Source organism: Talpa europaea (genome assembly GCF_964194135.1).
Source record: "Talpa europaea genome assembly, chromosome: 14".
Classification (NCBI taxonomy): Eukaryota; Metazoa; Chordata; class Mammalia; order Eulipotyphla; family Talpidae; genus Talpa; species Talpa europaea.
The window spans coordinates 45,517,050-45,541,324 of record NC_140082.1 but is presented as its reverse complement, the minus strand read 5'-3'; the positions used below and the strand labels follow the sequence as shown (position 1 = coordinate 45,541,324).

Sequence of the window (24,275 nt, the reverse complement as noted above, 5' to 3'; positions counted from 1 at the left end):
CCAGGTGAAAAAAGGGTGGGCTGTAAGGACAAAAGGGAGAGCTATTGAGGATGTGAAACCAGAAAGATACAGTGGTCAATGTCCAGGGAAAGGTGAGCAACCAGCACAACTCCCAGTTTCTCTTGCCATTATACTGTAGGAGGAAATGCTGCAGGAGGAGCTGTGCTGAGGTGTAAAAGAGACCAGGAATTTATAGACAAAGGATGGTAGGGAAAATACAGTCTCTAGATCTTAGGTTAGATATTTTAGATAACAGTATTAGATTATTCAAGTCCCTCTTGTTCGTGGAGAGAATCAAATGTCAGGAAACAAATGTACAATGAAAATAATTCTTAGGCTAAGGTGAGCTGGCAAATACACTAAGATCCCAGAATTGTCTGATGAATGTAGAACACACAGAACTGAAAAGTGTTTAGTTTGTGGGAGTCAGAGGGTTTTGGCAACTAGGAGATCACTGAAGTTGTCTCTCTCCACCACTGTATTCTACAGCTCCACTCAGTGCCTACTCTCAACACATGCCCTCCCACTTGGCCCCATCTGTCTGCCTCTCCTCACTCACAAGACCAAGTGATGCCAGACCACACACTGACAGCTCAGTGAGGCAGAGACAGCCTGGGGAGCTGGTTCAAAAGTGTGTGGAGGCTCCTGCTCACCAACTCCTGCCACCAGCCCAATGCAGACATGGACAATTCCTCCTATTACTTTGTACCCATGAGACACCCTTCAGTTCTGCAGAATGTCTGCCCCCTTCCAACTGAAGACCTTGGTAAACCCTCAAATATTTATATGCCATAAAGGTTTTTGTCTCCAAGTCCTACAGAAAACTTATTCAAATTTCTCTAGATCACTTGAAGAAAAGAAAGTGGGTCACATTTCATCTCCCAAGACAGGGCTTCCAGAGCAGTTGAGGTATTCACACCATGCTTTCACCCTCATTGATTGGGGAGCAGGAACAACAGGCAGGCTGCAGAGCTTATTAAATCAGAAGGGAGCAGTCACTCAAGGTTTTCTTCTGGTGTGCGTCTCTGTCACCCAGAATGTGTTGGTACTATATTCGCTGTCAATTTTTTAATCAAACATGATGCAAGATTTAATTAAGTGCCTGAACAGTTTATAAAAACAAAATAGCTGTCCAGCAATCACCCAGCGCAAGGAGCTCTACAAAGGATCAGGGGCACCGTATCATCACCATAATGCAGAGGAGGAAATGGATGCCATGTTTGTAAATGACCACTTTAAAGGGACAATTAAATAGCTGTTTGGGAACTGCTCCTTAACCTTCTCTGCCCATCAGAGGACAGGCAACAAAGCAGCAAAGACCCATAGAAAAATGACCAGAATACAGAAGTTCTTCCATTTGCATCTTCCTCAGTCTTATGTTTAGTGCCTCAACTGAGTCTCATTTTCTTCCTTTTACAATTTTTTCCATCCATCCTCAAGACCAGGATCACCAATTCTTTCAGAGCCCAAGCAGAGCTGCAATTTCATTTTCTCAATGTCATCCAATGTTACACAGCAGAGAATGAGGCAGAGAAAGAGAATCAAGGTCATGAAATTTAGATGCAGAGGAAAAAAAGCATTTGCCTTAGGAAGATATGAAGAGTAGTCAAATTTTAAAAGCTTCGTTATAATTTCCATGTTTTAATATATCTTGCTTTATAATATATCATTTCCAAATTTTTCGCAGCTTGAAAGAAATCAGTCTATGTGCAAATAAACTTCTTATTAACAAACAGAAAATAAGTAGTCAAATCATTCAATCTTTTTTTCTGCAAGCTGCTGATGCTGACTGCCAGCAGGGAGATTATTCAAAAGCAGTCACATTTTACACAACATTTTCTCATACATAGCACCCCAGGGTGGCAAATAAAGGAAAAAGAACAAATAATCTTTCAATATCTGTGTGCCACCATTCACTTTAACTTTCCACCCACACAGCAGATTAAGTGTTACTGTTTCTAGTGTATCCGGGAACAAACCAGTGCTCAAGAGCAGATGACAGGAGACAGCAGCACCTGACACTGCCTCCTCACCCAGTCCCGGGGCCCTGCACTCTGCCTGCAGAACTGTCCTCACCCAGATGTGCACAGCAAGTGAATGAATATTTATCTCATAGCTCATTGTATGGAAATTACATGTCAACTGAAAATATAGAGAACATTAAAACTAAATATGTAAATAAACACTTGGTCAATTTTTCCCAGCTCATGAAGATGTTATATACTGAGTGCCCCCAAGTTAATTAAGTTCATTATTTCTAATTGCCACTTCATATAGAAATAGAAAAATCAATTCTGCCAATTGAATCCATCAGTCCTCAATTCAGTGATAGAAAGTGGGCCAACTGCCCCCGTATTACGAATATACATATATATACATATACATATATATATAAAATAACCAACTGATGGATTGAACTTTTCCTAAGTCTAATACACACAAGCCCCCTAGACATTGCCACAATCAGAGAGAAATCAAAGTTTACTTTGCTTCCTAGGGAAGATTAGGACAAAGGTCTCTAGAAAATCTAATAAGAAGCAAAATCAAGTTAATATGTTAGAGCATTTTGGAGGAGGGAGGGGAAGGACTATGTCTAATTAACCTCCACTTCCCATCGCCTGGCCAAGTTCTTGGAAACAGCAGGCATTCAACAAATGTTTCCTGACTAAATAAATGAACTGTGCATTGTTGTCATTTTAATCTTCTTGTGTATTTATTAACATCCCCCACTTGGAAATCCATGCATTGCTCTCAGTCACTCCTAGTGACCCCGTGTGCAGGTTTCACCAGCAGCAGGTACACGAGCTACTGCTTCTACCTGCTCAGCAGCAGCTGCCCCATCTTCTCATAGCAGACATATTCCGCCACACCAGAGACAGACAGACAAGCATGCCTGGAGTACAGACAAGCTTGCATTGGGGTTTTCATCTGCTTTGGATAAATACCTAGCAGTGGTGTTGCTGGATCATATGGTATTTTTTTTTTATCCTTAATTTTTTGAGGAGTCCATTCTGCATTCTGTAATGGCTGCACCAGTTTATCACACATTCCCACCAATGGGGACAGGCTTCCCTTTTCTCCACACTTGTGCCAACATTTGCTATTTTGTGTCTTTTTGATCAGAGTCATTCTAACAGGCCTGGGGTGCTATCTCTTTGTGGCTTTGACTCACATTTCCCTCTTGACCAATGATGTTAAGCATCATTTCATGTTTTTACTGCCGTCTGCATATACATCTTCTTTGGAGAAATATCTATTGACATCCTTTGCCTATATTTCATCTGAGATATATTTTTGTTGTTGAATTGTAGTAGTTATTTATATATTCTGGATATTAATCCTTTCTCAGATATATGATTTTCATGTATAGTCTCCCACTCCATCAGTTGTCTTTTCACTTTCTTGATAAGGTGTTTTGATACATAAAAGTTTTAATTTCAATACAATTTACCTAGGTTTTTTGTTACTTGTGCTGTTGGCATCACATCTAAAAGTCGATTGGCAATTCCCAGGTCATTAACATTTATCCCAATGTTTTTCCTAAGAATGCTGTGGCTTTAGTCCTATTATCTAGGTCAGTGAAGCATTCTTATATGTGATACAACTTGTATGGGATAGGAGGTAGGGATCCAAAATTATTCTTTTGGATGTAAAATGTCTACATGAAATTAGAGTGGTCAAACCAAATTACTCAAACTTTTGTGGAAACACCTGGGTGAGCTTAGTATTTATATCTTCCCTGGGTCCATCAGGGCCCTATTGTGGGCTTGTGTCACCCCAAAATTCATATATTGAAGTTCAAAGTTTGATTACCTCTAAATGTGACTTTATTTGGAGATAGGGATTTTAAGTTATTAAGCGCAAATGAAGTAATCAGGGTGGGTTCTGATCTAATATGATTAGTGTCTTTATAAGAGGGTATGGAGGAAGCCATGGAGGAGTAAGACACCATCTACAAGACAAGGAGAGCCTCATTAGGAACCAGACACTTTGATCTTGAACATCCAACTCCTAGAACTAGGAGGAGACACATTTCTTTTGTTTAAGTCACCCAGTCTGCAATAATTTGTTATTGCAGCCAGAGTGACTAACACACCCCTGCCATGAAAGAAAAATCATGCAGGCATACCAAAAACAGAGTCAGTTTGGACGTGAAGTGATTGTGGGGGAAGACTGGGTTCTGCTTAGGCTTCTGCCCCTGATCACAGACACATCCTGCCAGGGCTGTAGTCTATTTCCCAATCTGGAGGAAAAGGAGAAGCACCCCTTAAAAACATTTGAGAAGTAGAGTGGAATGGTGTCGAAAGTCCTGAATGTCCTCACAGAGGGGCGATCACTCCATCCCACTGAGCTGGCCACAGAAGTTGCTTCATCTGCCCTGGCCTCCTCAGAGAGGCTGAGCTCCCCATGCAATGAGACAGTCCCTCGGGTGAGTTTGTTCTCCTGGATCCCAGCCAGGAGACTGGCCAGACAAGGAAAACTTGTGAGAACTAAATACAGGGTCAGGTACAAGAGAGACTTCCTGCCCACCATCCTGCTCCATCAACCAGATTCCAGTGCTTAGGAAACAAGGTCACTTGCTGAATTTCATAGGCAGATACATAAAAAGGCAAAATGCTATCTTTATATTAGCACAAGTGCTGGCTAACAACCATTTAAACAGTGCTGCAGCTCATTCAGCAGAAAAATGTCTCCAAGTTCCTACTAAGTACCTAGTTAGGGAGAGAAGGTGGAGGAAAAAACCATTCATTCATTTGTCTTGGTGTTTTGTATTCAGCAGCACGTCCCATCCTGGAGCTGTCAGGTTTCATCATGAATAATGCATGTGGCAACACTTCACACAATCCTGCAGGACAGCCTGATTTTCTCCTGGCCAGGGAAGGCAAAGCAGAGTCCTACCACTGACCTTCGGAACTTGGTCAGTTTGGACATGGTCATCAAGAGTCGACATGCAGGCCTCCCTGGTGGCACAAGGGGTTAAGTACCGCACTATCAAGCAATCTGCAGCCTCTGCAGCACGAGTTCAATCCCCGGCTGGTCAGGGAGAAACCACATGGCGAAGCAGACCTCTCCTGTCTTGCCCACTGCTGTCCTCAGGAGTATATTTCAGTCTGCCTGTTCTGTTCCCTGCTCTGTCTCTGGTGAATCCTCTCACCCCCCCCCCCCCACATCTCTGGCCTGTACCCCAGCGTTTATATGCATAAATAAATAAATAAATCTTTTAAAAAAAAAGAAAAGAAAAAAGAGTCAACATGCAGTCCCAGGTGCTTCTACCTTCAGAGATCCAAAAGGGTTGAGAAACCCCACACTTTAATGCCAAAATATAAGAAGGAAGTGAGTGTGCACCCAGCTGGAGCAGCAAAGAGAAAATGCATCACTGAAATCATGTTCTGTGTTACAGGTGAAAGGGAAGAGCATGGCATATGTCAGGTAGGTGCTATCTAAATTAGCTACTTGCCCTTAAAGCTCATGAGCGCGGCCAGCACACCTCTGCAAGCACAAGTGGTGACGCTGAGCGCCTCCACTGGCCGAGGCGTCAGCCCTTAACTGGCAGAATCATATTCTCCTGCAAGCAGGAAAAGCAGCTACAGCAACCTCATCTAGTAAGGGAAACAGCATTCTATAAAAATTCTTTTGTTTGTTTCAATGTGTAGCTCATCTTCCAACTTTCAACCTTTTACTTAAATTAAAAGGAAGTCAACACCCATTCTCCCTTGGGAGAATAATGCTGAAGACTCAAACCTGAACAAGCACAAGTCCTAATTTCCTAATGGCCTAATTTTTCAGATAAAATCATGGAACATGATGGCATTTGCCTGTGCATCCCAGTGTGAAATTTTCATCTGTTCCTTCCCTGGTTGTCAAGTAGATAAGTGTCCAGAAGACAGAAACTTCCTAGCGAAGTTTTGTCCCCATAACTCCTAGAAAGTTCTAATTTCCACATTAGGATATAAAATGCTATAGACCTGGAAAGGGCAGGAGGCAAAGCAAGACAGCCAGAGCACAAGGCAGAGCCCCTCTAAGCCGCTTCCCTGGTCTCTCTGAGAACAAATGGTAACAGTTCACCCCACGGTGATCCTGGATGTAAGCAGGGGGCACACAGAAACGTGCCCAGCATGGAGCAGACATGGAACAGCTGTACATTGACACAAATACCCCGCAGAATTAGAATACATGAGAAACATCATCAACTTCTCTTGGTTGCACTCAGCTGCTTTTCCTGTTTGCAGGAGACTTTACGATTCTGTCAGTTAAGGGCTGAGATCCCGGCTCATGGAGGCTTTCAGCATCACTGTTGTCTTAGCAGGTTTAGGTAATGGAATCTTTCGTAAGGACTAAGGATTCAATAGGTAGTGACACCTCCTTCAGATTTGAGCTGTTGTATTAGCATTTGTTTGGAAATGGAAGCCTCATTGTGCAGAACAGAGGGATATTCACTGCAAGCCCTCCTCAGGTCAATGGGAGGAAAACACTGGAGATAACAAATCAGATGGCATGCAGGAGGGGAGGGAAATGGTAGAGCAGGGGGCTGCAGACAGAACCACACCATAACCCCATGCAGTGCTGCTCTTTCTCTTGGAAACATCTGAAGGTTTTGCTGGACCTGTCTCTCTGAGCAGATACCAAATGCAGCCCACTTTTTAAGTGGGAACACAAATAATACAGGTTGCCAAAAATAGCGTATCTGTTCCTTACACTCCAAAATGGATCCACGTCCCATTTACTCTGGCAGCCCTGGGGTTACAAAATGACCAGATTCTATTAAATCTTGATTTCTTCTTTTTCTACCAGAATGAAATAGGGTACAATAGAATCTGGGGTTTTTTGCTGTGTTCAATCACATCTGCTTCTTAGAAGAGAAAGCAGGGATTCTGGTTCTGAACATTAGACCCCAGGAAGCCACTCAGATACCAAGCCCTAAGGAGGTACAGAGTGGGATTTCCCATGAAAGAAAGGTGTCAGGTTGAATAATCTGAATCCTATCACCAAAGTGCTACCATGGATGAATAAAGAAAGCTTGCTAAAAAAATAATTCAGAAAAAACAAAGATTGTTCAACTTAGACAAGTGCTCGTCATACTTTGGGGAGACTTCTATGCTTGGCCTCTGCTGCGATCCTTCTTCTTTAGATGCCTCACATTTTAATGTACTAGATTCTTGTCTGAACTGATATTGGTTGAAACAAAGAAGCAGGGTAAAGCCAGTACTGCTTACATCACATTGAGGTGACTCACCGATGAATTCCCAAAATGTGGCTTCTTCTTCCTTGCAGCCTTCTCACCATTTCAGAAGTGAAGTGGTAGGCAAGGACTAGTAGGCCTAGGCAGGTTGGGGGATGGTAGGGACCACAAATCTATGCAGGTACTAAAACAGTAGCCATATCAAAAATGGCTACTCGCTTCTCCCGCCAGCAGGTCACAGAGCCTGACCCTCATCTCCCACTTCTACACTGCACTTCACCCTCTGCAGCACCCCAAGGTCTCATACTTGTCCCTTAGCTGGCCACAGACATGGGCCAAGCATTAAGGCAATGACTTTGATGTAGCATTTGTAGCCTTTAAAGAAAGATCCTAAGCAAATACCACATCATACTATTCTTTTTCTCCCAAGCCCTCCCAGCTTTAAGCAAGAATATAAAGAAATATTAACTTTACTTCCCTAGTGAGGGAGAGATGTAATTAGAGCCTTGAGAAGGTTTCCCCACAGGCATTAGTGGATGAATTTGCCAGCACTTTGATGAGATAAAACATGGAACTTTCTATTCTGTGCCAGTTGCTCCTTTCTCTGGAACACAAAGTCATTTTTATGAGTGAAACTAGAAAGAAAAAAAAAAAGCAACAAAACCAAGGGAGATAAGGTCACCCTCTAGATTCTCCTTGCAAATTTCTCAGATCCCAGCAGACCACGACCCCTGGGACATGGCACAGCTGCACAGCGGCTCCTAACAACAAAAAAAAATAAGTGATTCCCACAAGGACTATAAAAGCTGAATACAAAGAAGAATCTCCATAATTCCAAACACTTTGTAGTAACCCTGGATAAAGTAGGTAAGAAAGGAAATACTATTCAAATCCTATTTCATCCAATCTCATTACAACAAATTCTCCAACTCAATGTTGTAGAATGACTTAGCAATCAGCTTACAAGAAATTATCAATCACCTACTATGTGCCAGTTCATGCACCAGAGCCTGCAGTGATCCATTTCAGATGATAGCCAGATTCAATTTCATTTCAACAACCAAACTCTTGGATGGTGGCTCATAGTCATGGTAGCCTGTCTGCCTCTTTACCTTCTCTAAAATGTCCTTCTAGATGCATCATTTTCACCCTCCAAGGTCCATCTGGATTACCACCTTCTCTATAAGCCTTTGATCCTTTGCCCACCCCAAAATCTAACAGAAGTAATTCTCCCCTTTTGGAAATTTCTTTGTCTATAGAAAATACATAGTGACATATAATATAGATATATAACATATAGATATAGATACAAACATATATCAATATATTTTAGATACAAAATGATATATCATTTTTGTGTATCTGTAACAATGGCACCATCTACTCACCATATCCTATCACTACACTCCCCCAAGTGTGGTTGTCAGAACATCAGCATGCACATCATTTGGGAGCTTATTAGAAACAGAATCAGAACATGCATTTAACACGTTCCCAGGTGATTCTGATAGACATTTAACATTGAGAAGCTCTGTTATAGCCAATGGATGCTTAATAGGTATTTGTACATAATAAGCCAACTTCTACACAAAAATATATTCCCCCTCACTCAATCCATCCTGTGACTACAGATGGGCAAGGGAGTATCTCATCTTGAAGGGGCAAGGGTGCTTTCTGCTTGCATTCCTTCTAACTTCCATGCAAGGCCTCTCAGCCTGCAGGTAGCAAGTCACTTACTCGTTCACTTGGGAAATACTGACTGAGTACACCACGTACTGTGCACACGGAATAAGAATACTTCCATCTCGGGCCTCCCTGGTGGCACAGGCAGTTGAGCGCAGCGCTGTGAAGCCGTCTACAGCCTCTGCAGCGCAGGTTCGATCTCGGCTGGCTGTGGAGCTACTAACATGGCACAGCAGGTCTCTTCTGTCGTGCCCACTGCTCCCCTCAGCAGTGTATTTCAGTCTGTCTGTTCTGCTCCCCACTCTGTCTCTGGTGAATCCTCTCACCACCACCCCCGCCGCCATACCTCTGGCCTGTACCCCAGTTCTTGTATGCATAAATAAAATAAATAAATTTTAAAAAAAAATAAAGAATACTTCCATCCTCAACACCCTGAACCAAGTTTGCAGGTTTGGAGAGTTTAAATTGAATGAGTGGTACATGGTCTCAAAGTGCCTTCCAGGGTGCTTATCTACTCTGCTAACTTCCGGTGTGTCAGGAGGGCACAGTTCAAGGCTGAACTCTACCTCCAGAACTCAGCAAGTTGCCCTACCCTGGGCCTAGATCTAGTAAAGCCTTGCCCCAGTGTTTCTTTAGTCATCAACATGCACCTCTGTCATCTGGAAAGCTTGAGAAAACACAGAATGCTAGCCTACCCCCAAAACTCCTGATCCAGTAGACACTGACATAGAAAGAAGAAAAAAAGCAGGAATACTAAATAAGTGTGTCTTTGTTCTTTTCACAGAGTATCCTGTCCAACTTTGTTGCCTTATGTGTTTCAGAGATATATGAAGAAGAACCAAAAGTAGTAAGTCTTCATTTAATGAAGCCCATTGAGAGAACCAAATCCAGAAAGTTCACCAGTTTTTTTTTAAAGATTTATTTATTTATGCATACAAGAGCTGGGGTACAGGTCAGGGGTGTGGGGGGGTGAGAGGTTTCATGAGAGACAGAGCGGGGAACAGAACAGGCAGACTAACTGAAATACACTGCTGAGGGGAGCAGCAGGCAAGTCAGGAGAGGTCTGCTGCGCCATGGGGGTTTCTCCCTGGCCAGCCAGGGACCAAACTCATGCCGCAGAGGCTGTGGACTGCTCCATAGTGTGGTGCCCAACCCCTTGCACCACCAGGGAGGCCTAAAAGTTCACCAGTTTTTAATCAAAGGAAGAGGACTTGGTTGTCTACCTGTGCCACAAGCTTTGTTTGCTACAGCAAACACTCTATTGCTAAAGGGATCAAAACTCAGTCCATGGCAAAGAAAATAAATTTATTCAATAGAGGGGACCCTCAAAACTAGGTTTAATTGTCTTTCACAGACAAAAAGTAATCAGGTGCACCCTGCTCCGGCAATAGTTCATTTTCTCGCTAACTATAGCTATTCGCAGGGCTGAAGGGCAGAGGTAGACTTTCCCTTGCCTCACCCCTCCCATCTTCCAGCTGGCATCTTTATGAAATCCAGACAGCCAGGAAAAAGAGGAATGGGATTGTTTAGAGAGTTCCCAAATTCCTCCCCTTCCTCCCACACCCCTGTCACTTTCTAAACCCCATCTTAATAATCTCTGTAATAAAAACACTAAACAGGATCAGCTCTGGGTAACCTATTAATATAGGATTTGCTATGTTTTGGGAATCCCTCTCCCCATTCGTGTAGTGCCCCAATTCCAATGGTCTGTGACAAATTCATTGGTCTGGAAAGTCTATTTCCAGACCTAGGTGTGCTAAACTTGGTTATCATCAGGAGTATCTACCAAGTATGTAAGTGTCGGGGGGATCCTGGAAGTTATTTTAAGTATTCTCATTTTCCCATGCCCAGCATAAATGGGGATGAAATCTTGCAATCAACATATATTGTGCAAAAATGAAAAATGATGTAAAAATATATAAAATAAAATAAAATAAAATCGTTAAGATTCTTCCCAGGCCATCCATACCTGAGATTCTTCCTTGACTCAACCTACCCTGTATCCACTCAGCTGCTATGTCAGCATCTGACCCAACTCCTATTTTGATGCCTCGTTTTAACTCTTCTTTTCTACCTTCTGATTGACTTCCTTATCTGCTGGTCTCACGCTACTACTTCTTTCTAGCTTAGGTACCAACACCATCTGCAATGGTAATTCGATACATATGATCCCTTTGGCAAAGCCTAGCATCTCCAAACTCATTCCATTTCCTGAGTCTGGTCCCAGAGAGTATGAAGTCAAAATGCCGCATGAAGTATTTATAGGCACAGCAAAGTCAGATATTGTGTCCACCTTCCTTTCCTCCTCCTGCCACATTGTCTAGCACATAATAGATGTTCAATAAACATCTTTTGATGAGTGAGTAAATTATAGCTATCTCACACCTCAGGCAGACAGATAATGAGTTAATACAACTTTTTTTAAATTTTCTAATTTTATATATTTTTACATCATTTTTCATTTTTGCCCAATGTAATATATGCATTTTTATCTTGGTTATAGTCCCCATGCAATTCCCACTACCCTTGTTTTGAGCCTACTCCCTTCTCCCCACCCCCTCATAGTGTGTCTCTGGTTTATAGTTGCTTGTTGATTTTGATTTTTACTTTATTACAATTAGTCTTTTACAATAGGTAGGCTATGGAAACAACCCAAATGCCCAAAAATAGATGACTGGATCAAGAAGATGTGGTACATATACACAATGGAATATTACTCAGCAATCAAAAAAGATAAACTCATGCAATTTGCAGCAACATGGATGGAGCTGGAAGGGATCATGCTCAGCGAAATAAGCCAGAAAGAAAAAGAAAAGTACCGGATGGTCTCACTCATAGCAGGAATTTAGAAAACCTAAATAAGGGAACAGAGAATGAGTTAATACAACTTTTAATATACAAGTGCTCCACATGTTTCTAGACAACTAATAAAATTAAACTTATAACCCACTGGATTAACATTCATGAAGTGCTTCAAAGTCAGCTAAATGAAATAAGGGACCAGGAAAAAATAATAATTACAACAAATTAAAAAACAAAATTAACAAGCAACTGTTAATCAGAGATACTTTGCAGGGGAGGAGGAGGGAGAGGAATCAAAACAGGGGAGAGAATGTGTTCTTACACAAGGGACTATGGTGATGGCACATAGGTGAATTGGTGGTGGGAATTTTGCAGGGACTAAACCTGGGAGGAGAAGAATGCATTGTACAGAAGAATGATGTAAAATATATAAAATTAAATTAAATTCAAAAAAATGCCTGAACAGGGCCTCCCTGGTGGTGTAGGGGCTAAGTCTCAGTGCTATCTACTTATCACTATGGTCTGAGTTTGATCTCCACCCAAGGAGCTAACCGACATGGTGCAGCAGACCTCTCTTATCTCTCCTGCTGCTCCCCTCAGCAGTGTATTTCAGTAAATCTGCCTGTTTTGCTCCCCACTCTGTCTCTGGTGATCCTCTCACCCCCCACATCTGTGGCCTACACCCTAGTTCTTGTATGCATAAAATAAATAAAAATAAATCTTTTTTAAAAATCCACTAAATTTGTGCTATAAATTAGTCAACCGTTATTGAGTGGAAATGATCAAAGGGATGTATTTCACAATTCATTTGGGTTTGGAAGATAGATATGAGTGAAGAAGGAAAGGAAAATGGGACACTATGAAAAAAAGAAGTAATAATAAATTAATGCTCACCTTTATCAAAATCATCATCCTCAATTGCTTTTTCTTGAAGTTTCTGAAGATTTAATCTTAAGGATTTTACCTATGTTGGTATGAAGGGGGGGAAATAAAAACCAAATTACAATAGCATTCAAGCAAACTCACTTTGTTAAAGCTAAGACATTTAGAAACTATTTAGAAACTGAACTTCTTTATTCTTCTTTAAAAAAGGAACCGCAAATGTACAATTTTCCAATGCCAGATGCATTCATTTCTCTAAAAAATGTTATATAAAGAAAAAGTGTAATTTGAGCATAAAATCCACAGAGTTAGAATGTTATTTTAAACAAAACATCACACTGTACCCTTATCTGCATGAAAAAAATGCATAATAAAAAGGAATACAGATTTCCTGACCTGACCAAATGGTCTGTTATAAAAATCACATTAAAATTATGAAGATAAACATATAAAAATTGGGAAAGAAACCAAGAGAAGAACAGCATGAACTTAAACTCAGCAGGCTGTCCTGAAGGCTGGGTGAGAACGACAAGAAGAACTGCACCAGACCCTCTTACGAAGCAGAAGGTTTCCATTATAGAAAAGGGCATTGTCATATTTAACCTGAATATACTCAAAGACCCCATCATTTGCCTGAGAATTGCCAATATGTTCATTTGTAATTATTTTTCTTCTCAACAGGAGGTTCAGGGATTTTCTGAAGATGGACTCTTGACCTATTAATGGGTGGATCTGGGCTTGCTCCCTAGAAACCCCTCCCTCCCATCCTTTGCCTGACTTAAATTTCCTTCAGCACCTAGCTCACGCATCACTCCTCCATACTGCTACTCTTGTATCTGTATTTGTTTCTACTCATAACATCCATTTAACAAATATTTACTTAGATATCAGGTAGCATTTGGGGTGCTGCAGAAACAGTGCAAAATTCTTTTTTTTTTTAATATTAAATTTTATTTTTATATTCCCCCATACAATTGCAAACGCCCCATTCTGACCCCAATCCTTCCCCTCCCATCCCCCACCCCCCAAAAAGTGTCTCTGGTTCATAGTTTTTTGTTGATTTTGATTTTCACTTTCTTATATTCATTTTCCTGGTCCCTTATTTAAGTTTTCTAGATTCCTGCTATGAGTGAGACCATCCGGTATTTTTCTTTTTCTTTTTGGCTTATTTCGCTGAGCATGATCCCTTCCAGCGCCATCCATGTTGCTGCAAATTGCATGTGTTTATCTTTTTTGAATAACAGCACAAAATTCTTAGCCCTCTAGACTTACTTTCTCATGTAGGAAGACAGAAGCTAAAATAATAAAAAAGTGCTTTGCCTCCAAAAGTGATCAGTGCTACAAAAGGAGAAAAAAAGTAAAACCAAGGCGGTCAGAAATGTAAGTAGACAGTAGGGTTGTAATTTTAAATAGGATCTCACTGAGAAGGTGATGTTTGAGCAGAGATTTAAAAGTGATAAGGGAGTAAATCATGAGGATCTCTGGGAGAAACCCTTTACAATGGAGAGAAGAGTGGGTGCAAAGTCTCTGGAGCAGATGCATTCCTGGTATGGAACGTTAAAGCAAGAAGGCCACTGAATCTGTAATGATTGATCAAGGAGAAAATTGTAGAAGATGGCATCAGAGAAGTAGTGAGTAATAGGTATGAAGAGCCATGAAGACCATTTAAAAATTCTGATTTTACAGTTCAATAAAGTGGTAGGATATAAAATCAACACGCAAAAGTCAGTAGCCTTCCTATACACAAACAAATCTGAAGAAGAAGAAATCAAAAAAGAAATCCCTTTTATTATTGAAACAAAAAAAATCAAATACTTGGGAATAAATCTAACAAAAGAGATAAAGGACCTATACAAAGAAAACTATAAAACACTGTTAAAAGAAATAGAAGACACAAAGAAATGGAAAGACATCCCCTGCTCATAGATTGGAAGAATAAACATTATTAAAAGGGCCATCCTACCAAAAGCAATATACAGATTCAATGCTATTCCAATCAAAATTTCAATGTCATTCTTCAAAGAAATAGAACAATTATTGATGAAATTCATATGGAATCACCAAAAACCCTGAATAGCCAAAGCTCTCCTGAAAAAAAAAGAAGGGAATGGAGGCATCACACTCCCAGACTTCAAACTACACTACAAAGCCATAATCATCAAAACTGCATGGTATTGGAACAAAAACAGACACACAGACCAATGGAATTGAATAGAAAATCCAGAAATAAACCCACAGATTTATGGTCAACTAATCTTTGACAAAGGAGCAAAGAATATGCATTGGAGCAAAGAAAGTTTTTTCAATAAATGGTGCTGGGAAAACTGGGTCACTACATGCAAAAGAATGAAGCTTGACCACTACCTCACACCATGCACAAAAACCAACTCAAAATGGATTAAAGAACTAGACATAAGACCTGAAACCATAAAATACATAGAAGGAAATATAGGCGAAACACTCCATGATATGCACATCAAAGACATCTTTACAGACACATCACCCAAAGCAATGATAGTGAAGGCAAAGATAAACATCTGGGACTACATCAAATTGAAGAGCTTCTCCACAGCAAAAGAGACAATAACAAAAACAGAAACCCCATCGACTGGGAGAACATTTTTGCACACAACACTAATGATAAAGGACTGATCACAAAAATCTACAAAGAGCTGATGAGACTCAACAAAAACAAAGAAAATAATCCAGTCAAAAAATGGGCAGAAGAGCTAAAAAGAAACTTCTCTGAAGAGGAAATGCAAATGGCCAGCAGGCATATGAAAAAATTTTCAACATCACTTGTAATCAGGGAAATGCAAATCAAAACTACAATGAGATACCATCTTACATCAGTGAGAATGACACATATTAAAAAAACTAGCAACAACAAATGTTGGCGAGGGTGTGGAGAAAAAGGAACTCTCCTGCACTGTTGGTGGGAATGCAAACTGGTCCAACCACTATGGAGAGCTGTGTGGAGATTTCTGGACCTACCAAACATAGAGCTTCCATATGATCCAGCAATTCCACTCCTAGGTATTTACCAAAGGATACAGAAACATCAATTCCAAAGAGCACCTGCACCCCTATGTTTATAGCAGCACTATTTACAATAGCTAAGCTTTGGAAACAACCCAAATGCCCCAAAATAGATGAATGGATCAAGAAGATGTGGTACATATATACCATGGAATATTACTCAGCATTCAAAAAAGATAAACACATGCAATTTGCAGCAACATGGATGGCACTGGAAGGGATCATGCTCAGCAAAACAAGCCAGAAAGAAAAAGAAAAATACCGGATGGTCTCACTCATAGCAGGAATCTAGAAAACTTAAATAAGGGACCAGGAAAATGAATAACTATAAGAAAGAAAATATCAAAATCAACAAACAACTATGAACCAGAGACACTCTATGGGGTTTGGGGGGGCGGGGAAAGGAGGGATTGTGGTCAAAATAAGGGGGTTGTAATTGTATGGGGAATATAAAAATAAAATTAAAATTAAAAAAATCAGAATTCAAAAAAAATTAAATTAAATTAAATTAAAAATAAATAAAAATTCTGATTTTACTCTGAAGGTCATGGGGAGACATTGGTGCTTTTGAGGAAAAAATATGTGATCTGATGTATGTTTGAAGAGTCTCATTCTGACTGCCCCAGATAGAGGTGCAAGTAGGGTGGCCAGGTTAGAAAGAAGCTATGGAACCAAACCAGGAAAGAGGTGATGGGAGCTTGGATTGTAGCAGGAGCAGAGGAGATGGAGAGACGTGATCTGATTCTGAAAATATTCCAAAAATGGCTGGTGGAGAGAGGACCAACAGGACCAACTCACCAATCACAAGCAGTGAAGGGGGGAAGAGGTGAGAAAGAGTCAGGCTAATGCCAGGCTTTTGGTGTGAGCCACTGGAAGAAAGGAGTTGCAAGAAAGTATCTTAGTGATCCCACCATCTTTTTGTTTTGTCTGCAGTCTCCATTTAACCCTGAAACATGTAATTGCTCTTAGAGGATCCTCAGGGTCCCCTTCCTGTCTCAATGATTAAGGGGGCCACATGCAGACAAGGCCCAGTGTGGGTTCCTGAGTAACTCTGCAGAGCAGAGTCCCCAACCACCTCTGTGGAAGGTGAAGCATAAGCAAGAAACACGACTCTTGTTTACTAAGCCTCTGATATTGTCTGACTGACTGTCTCTAGCCAATACTAACTAGTATAATCTCCAAAGCCAAGCACAAAGTGTTGTACTAGCACTAATGGGAAAATATTTTCTGAATGAAAGAATGAGTGATCATGTTAACACCTTTATAACTGCAAATTTTACTAGTTCCTTAGTCCTTCATAATAGGGGTAGGAAAAAAGGCTGTATGGTTGATTGAACTGCTACATAAAGCTATAGGATTACCATCGCCACATCCAAATTATGGTACTATTAAACACTTACTAGAGCTCAAGCAGATCAAAGAAAAATTCATTCACAACCAATGCCCACCTCATTTTACCCCTCTTGGCTAATTACCCTATAAGTGTCTGAATGGATGCCCTGGATATGCCTGAACATCCATCTTGCTAGAAGCACAGCCACTGATGGGCATGTCTTTACCGGTGACACAGCCCAGGTGAGACAGGCAATTTCTTTCCTTTTTCACCAGCTTCTAGCACCTAATTTCCTGCCTTCTCAGACTTAAGGACACTAGACAACACTGCAGCACTACGCTGGGAGGCCATTGTAAATAGTAAAATCACCAACAAAAAGCACAAAAAACATGACAAGCACAACACTAAATAGACCACCAAAAAAACTCCTTTATGGGATGAGACCTGAAACAAGAAAACAGGGTGTGGCCTTGTTTGACTTCATCTGGGAACACCCATCGAGTGACTCAAATTTGCAGCCATTCTGCACATATCCACAAATGCCCAGGAAAGCAATGCCAACATTAACTTTGAAGATACCATTAAATTTTAGCAAGAAAGCAAATTCTCAAATATAGAAACCACAAATACTAAGGGGCCACTGTATTTTAAAAGGAGCTAACATTCAAATTCCTGAGATTTGCATTTTTAAGGAGAAGGGAGGGGGAATTAAGAACTCATGATTGGAAGAATAAACATTATTAAAATGGCCATCCTACCAAAAGCAATATACAGATTCAATGCTATTCCAATCAAAATTTCAATGTCATTCTTCAAAGAAATAGAACAATTATTGATGAAATTCATATGGAATCACAAAAAACCCCAAATAGCCAAAGCTCTACTGAAAAAAAAAGAAGGAAATGGAGGCATCACACGCCCAGACTTCAAACTATACTACAAAGCCATAATCATCAAAACTGCATGGTATTGGAACAAGAACAGACATACAGACCAATGGAATTGAATAGAAAATCCAGAAATAAACCCACAGATTTATGGTCAACTAATCTTTGACAAAGGAGCAAAGACTATGCATTGGAGCAAAGAAAGTTTGTTCAATAAATGGTGCTGGGAAAACTGGGTCGCTACATGCAAAAGAATGAAGCTTGACCACTACCTCACACCATACACAAAAATCAACTCAAAATGGATTAAAGAACTAGACATAAGACCTGAAACCATAAAATACATAGAAGGAAATATTGGCGAAACACTATGGGACTTGCACATCAAAGACATCTTTACAGACACATCACCCAAAGCAGTGATAGTGAAGGCAAAGATAAACAGCTGGGACTACATCAAATTAAAGAGCTTCTGCACAGCAAAAGAGACAATAACAAAAACAAAGAGAAACCCCACCAACTGGGAGAACATTTTTGCACCCAACACTAATGATAAAGGACTGATCACAAAAACCTGCAAAGAGCTGATGAGACTCAGCAACAACAAAGAAAATAATCCAGTCAAAAAATGGGCAAAAGAGCTAAAAAGAAATTTCTCTGAAGAGGAAATGCAAATAGCCAACAGACATATGAAAAAATGTTCAACATCACTTGTAATCAGGGAAATGCAAATCAAAACTACCATGAGATACCATCTTACACAGTGAGAATGGCACATATTAAAAAAACTAGCAACAACAAATGTTGGCGAGGGTGTGGAGAAAAAGGAACTCTTCTGCACTGTTGGTGGGAGTGCAAACTGATCCAACCACTATGGAGAGCTGTGTGGAGATTTCTGGACCTACCAAACATAGAGCTTCCATATGATCCAGCAATTCCACTCCTAGGTATTTACCCAAAGGACACAGAAACATCAATTCCAAAGAACACCTGCACCCCTATGTTTATAGCAGCACTGTTTACAATAGCTAAGCTTTGGAAACAGCCCAAATGCCCAAAAATAGATGAATGGATCAAGAAGATGTGGTACATATATACCATGGAATATTACTCAGCATTCAAAAAAGATAAACACATGCAATTTGCAGCAACATGGATGGCGTTGGAAGGGATCATGCTCAGCAAAATAAGCCAAAAAGAAAAAGAAAAATACCGGATGGTCTCACTCATAGCAGGAATCAAGAAAACTTAAATAAGGGACCAGGAAAATGAATATAAGAAAGTGAAAATCAAAATCAACAAAAAACTATGAACCAGAGACACTTTTTGGGGGGTGGGGGGCGGGAGGGGAGGGATTGGGGTCAGAATGGGGGATTTGCAATTGTATGGGGGAATATAAAAATAAAATTTATTATTTAAATAAAAAAAAAAGAACTCATGATATAACACCTAGAATCCCAATCTTTCAAAGGATTCTTTTGAAGACCCTTAGCCCAACTCCCCAGTTCTGAGTAGCCCAACTGAGGAAACTGGGGCCTCTGCACAGACATAATAGAAATAGCAGGTCCTTCCCCATGGCCCTCTCATCTCACACAACCCCAGCTATCAAGAGCCTCTTCCTCTTATTAAAACAAAATCTGTCTGCTCATAAACTCTCTGCCCTGGGCAGAGATCCTTTTCTCACTCCCACCATTCTGAATAAAGTTAATTCCTTTTCCACACAACAGAGACACTCACATAATTGAAAATGGCATCATGTGTTCCCCTGTCCAGGTGTTAAATTACCATAAACAATGATACTTAAACTATAAATAAACTATGTCCAGAGCCTGTCCTTTGAGATATGAGTTAAATTTTGAGCTTCCTTTGGTGAGAAGTCTTCCTTTCTTTTTCTTCGAGTCAAATTTTCTTAACTTTGAGTTATTTTCCTATGGATAATAACAGGCAATACCCTGGGCACCTGTGTAGCGCCAGACTCAGCTAGACTCTGGATGACCATGTTAATCCTCATGGCAATCTAGCAACATTATCTCTGCCTTCTATGAGAGCATCTTGAGCCATAGAACAATTAAGTGAGAATCTCGGATCACATAGCCAGGTAGGGACAGCAATAGGCTACCCTCCCGCTAGCGTGCCATGCTGCAGGCTCAACAGGACAACTCACAGGCACCCCAGTAGGCACCGAGGGGCAGCAGGGCTCACACCTCCCCCAAAGCTCCTGAAGTGGCAGAAGTACAGACTAGGTAAGCACGCCGCGTGGACAAACCCCAGCAACCTGGCCCTCCTTCCCCATAAAACAACTCTCTAGTGGGTTATCACCAATTCTTTATGTTCAAAGGCTGCTATTGGGCAATAAATGAGAAAGGAAGGGATGAGTCTAGGGTTGGTTTTATTTTCTTTCTAAAACTAAATATCAAGAAATCTAAAAGGGGGTAGGTGTGGTGACATACATCTGAAGAAGTATGAATGCATCTCCAAATCACATACAGTATTGTAATCCAACATTACCTTGATTAAAAAAAAAGACAATTTTTAAAAATTAATAAAATAAAAGATGAGTCAAAGTAGCATGGAACCTACTTTGAATCAGTCTCCATCTTGGCTGTAGCTGCCACAGGGAGATTCTAGGACAAAGCAGTTCCCTGTTGGTGATTACAAAATGGGTGGTGAACCCACTCATCGGTTTCTGCTGACCAATGATGGCTTAGGGGAAAGTCAGCAACACCCTCTTTTCCCTCCTTATCTGTGATTATGAAAGAAACAATAAGACCAGCTGATGGTCTCAAAAGACCCCACATTAAAGCTTCCTGTCTGAAGAATCCTGTCCACTAATCCAAAAGGTCCAAACAAAAGACCTAAACCCTAGTTCACTCCTCTTCTTGATTCTTTAAAACTACCCTGTGCCCTGGCCCTGATGGAGCACACCTGGGTTCACCCTTGGGTCGTACGTCCAAATCATGATTCTTATTCTTGAATAAAAGTTTGTTTGTTTTTTCAATTATATTATATCTGATTATTTCTCAGTGAACAGTGGCTCTCCCCAGCCACAGTCCCTGGAATTCCAGCTCCCAGGTCCTCCTGTGACCCGGTGACCCTCTCTCAGAGAGTTGGCATGGTGAACCCAGGGCACGGTTGGGTTCCCAAGGGGTCACATCTGCTCAGGGTTTCACAGATTCCAATTTGTCAAAAATTCTGGGTTCTTAGGAAGACGTGATCTAGAGCCAAGTGAGAGAACATAAAAGGAAGGGAAAAACTGTTGGCGTTGGTGCTACCAAAATCTAGCAGATGATTCTTGAGCACCGCAGTGGAATCATTGCCAAGGAGAATTTCTCTCTGGTTGGTTATTTGGGAAGAAATGGAGCTGGTTATTATAACAGCATCCTGCTTTGCTTCTCTTGAGTCAAAATTGGATTTTGGAGATAGAGAAACAGTGGTATGTTGTAGAGATGTTTTTTAAGATCTCCAACACAAAGTGCTGAAAATTGATATTTAGGGTCAGTGAGTGCTGTAAGGGGGCATGTCCTAAGTGCTGTGGGAATGAAACAGAACGAGGAGTTCATTTGATCTGAAACACCCCATTGGAAGTGGCTTAGAGTCACACCTGAGGGATAATATAGGGAAAGTGTAGGAAGATCATCCCAGGCAGAGGGAAAACTGTAAGCACAAGATTGCGGCACAGATTTCCCTGGTGTCTTCAGGAACAGGAAGCAGTCCCAGATGGCTGAGCCGGCAGGAGTCAAGCATTGGAGCAGGCAGGGAAAGGTTTCCACGATCAGGATAAGGAACATGCACACTATCCCAAGAGGAGCAATGAGCCAGCATAGCAGCCAAGCCCAGAAACACACCATTCCACCAACCTTCCAGAAGGTAACTACTGATCACAGGGAGGATGAACTGGAGAAGAGAGACACTGAGAGAAGGTAAATATGCCAAGAATCTCTTGCAAAACCCTGGTGCAAGATAACAAGAAATTACACAAAAGCAGTGGCCATGGCTGTGAGAGGCAGGCTGGCCACTGGACTGTGAGATCTTGGAGCCTGGTTGACCACATGAAGAGAATGAGGGCAGGGAACACTGATGATGATGGCTGTTTCTCTAAGGAAACGAATGGATTCTTTTCATTCAAAACAACAAATATGTATCAAGAGTAAGGCCCTTTCAAACAGGTTTGGTGGAGATGACAGTAGCTTCAGTTTGGGTCACATAAAACTTGAGGATTCTGTGCACCACTTGGGAATAGAGACCCCCATGTCTGGCATGGCTTTGCTCTTTCCCCGAGTTATAAGTCAGATGGCAGGTGGAGGGGCCCTGCAGGCCAGCACAAGGCAAATGGATGGGCCAGGAACACTACAGGGAAAGAATTGAAAGTAAATGAGATCTGACTGATGGGAATGAATGTGAACTTCACCTCCTCAGGTACATGATGTCCCTGCCTATAATATATATATATATATATATATATATATATATATATATATAGGTATAGAAATGTGTGTGTATATGTGTACATATATATGTGTGTATATATATATGCTAAGTATATATATATGCCTATAAGTGTATATATATATGCTTATAAGTATATATATATATATATATGTATACACAGACATGTATACACAGACACACACACATATACACAGACACAAGCACACACCCAGAAGGAAAACAGCCTTCAAGAGCATAAGCTACCCAGCACTCTGGGTCTGCCACAAAGCAGCTCTGCCTTGGGCTCCATGGGAGCTTTTCAGGGAAGAGCAATACTGCCAACTCCCATGCCCGCCTCTCAGATAAGAAAGGGAGCAGCAACGTCATGGCACTGGGACTTACATTTATCCATCCATGCTAATTTCCAAAGCATTTACGTTTTCATTCGGCAACAGAGCCATCTGTGCAGTGTTATCTCTACATAAGGAGACTGAGGGCCAAGAAGTTTAATGACCAGAAAGGAAGTCTCCTGATTCTATGCTATGCAGTTCCCACCACAGTAGGATGAGACATGAAGCTCAGGATCGCACCCAGTACATGGGAGTCAGCATCTTCGTATCACTAGATCCCTTTTGAACATCAGCCACCTTCATCTCCCTCTATCCCTGGCCCCAGTTCCCTGTTTCAAAGCAGAGCAGGGTGAGCTAAACTGCATGCATCCACTAGGCCAGCAACTGCAGAGGGGCAGCAGCCCAGCAGAGAGCAAAGATGGGTGAATAACGAGAACAGACTGGTGTTCAAAGTGAAACAGCAGAGACAGAAGTGCAGCAACATCTTTGTACAGTCAGCCACAAAAGGAGCTGTTGCAGCTTCTAGGGAGGAAGTCGGTCAACCCAGAACCACTCATGTCCTGCCCTTTGCCCAGAGCTAATCTGAGCTTGTGACAATCTCAGGGCCCCAAAGGTTGGGGAGACACCAACCTCCAGCTGCCTCCGGTGGCTCAGCAGGCAGTCCAGTAGCACAGACTCACATTTCCTGAGAAGTAGGTCCGAGGGGAGGGCATCCCCCAAGATGCTACCCTGGAAGCAGGAGGAGGCAGTGTCGGTGGCCAATAAAGCAAGTTTCTCACAAGCCAGACTGGGACTGCCCGCTGCGGCCTGCACACAGTGTTCCGGGCCCTGAGCTGTCTTGAGACTGCAGGACAGAGAGAGAAGTCGAAGGTCCGCATGAGGCCTTTCCAAGTCAGCAGCCGTGGCTTCCGTCTCCTCTAGACTCTGACAAGGGGCTTTGGCTTCTCTGGATGGTGGGCAGCCTTCTGCTTCTCCACGTTCCCCAGCAGAGCCAAGTGAGAGCCGGATGAAGCTAAAGCTGGAGGTGAAGGCATCCTGACAGCCTTCTGGGGCTGAGGGGGCTTTGAGGCCACTTGCGAGGCTGCAGCTATCACTACTCACCTCCTCTGAGGCCAGACAGCCTTTTGTCCAGGTGCCCCTTGCTCCTTCGCTGCAGGCTGCATCCCAGCTAAGGTCTGGGGGCTCAGCACTGTCCATGGATGGAAGCTCCCCCTGACAGCTGATGTTCCCAGGGCCACATGACCTGGTTATCCTATTGGGAAGTTTGGCAGCAGCTCGAAGCTGAATCCCAATGAGCCCCGTGGCTCCCCTTACAGGGCTCAGGGCCAGGCGTAGGTGGCCCAGAGAAGTCAGGATAGAGGCTGTTGTGCCCTTGGGGACAGGGCTCCCAGCAGAGGGACCTTGCCACTGGCTTCCAGAGTCAAGTGCACACTGTGCAGTCCTTGACTCAGACTTCTCACTGCACACCTCTCCCTGGGGCCAGAATGGGGTGCCCACTGCTGGGGCAAGGAACCCGATCTGGGGCCCAGCTGTGCTTCTCATGTAGCCCGGCCTCCGTGCCAGCCTCCTCCTCCGAAAAGATGCTGCAGGTGCTGCACAATCCTGGTTGCCTGGGAAGAAAACAGAAAATGGTGCCGTAAGCACACAGCTCTCACCGGCTCAACTGGAACTGCATTTGCCGAACATCCCTG

General features: G+C 42.0%; 1 protein-coding gene across 1 annotated transcript in view; it reads right to left on the bottom strand.

The window, feature by feature from the left end:
* Positions 1 to 24,275, bottom strand: part of DISC1 (DISC1 scaffold protein) — a gene marked incomplete at both ends in the record, with an annotated part of 373,050 nt that overhangs the window by 256,653 nt on the left and 92,122 nt on the right. The window contains 2 exons of the mRNA XM_084254028.1: positions 12,560 to 12,629; positions 23,215 to 24,194. Of these exons, the coding sequence (XP_084110154.1) occupies positions 12,560 to 12,629; positions 23,215 to 24,194 (1,050 nt within the window). The remainder of the gene's footprint in view (positions 1 to 12,559; positions 12,630 to 23,214; positions 24,195 to 24,275) is intronic.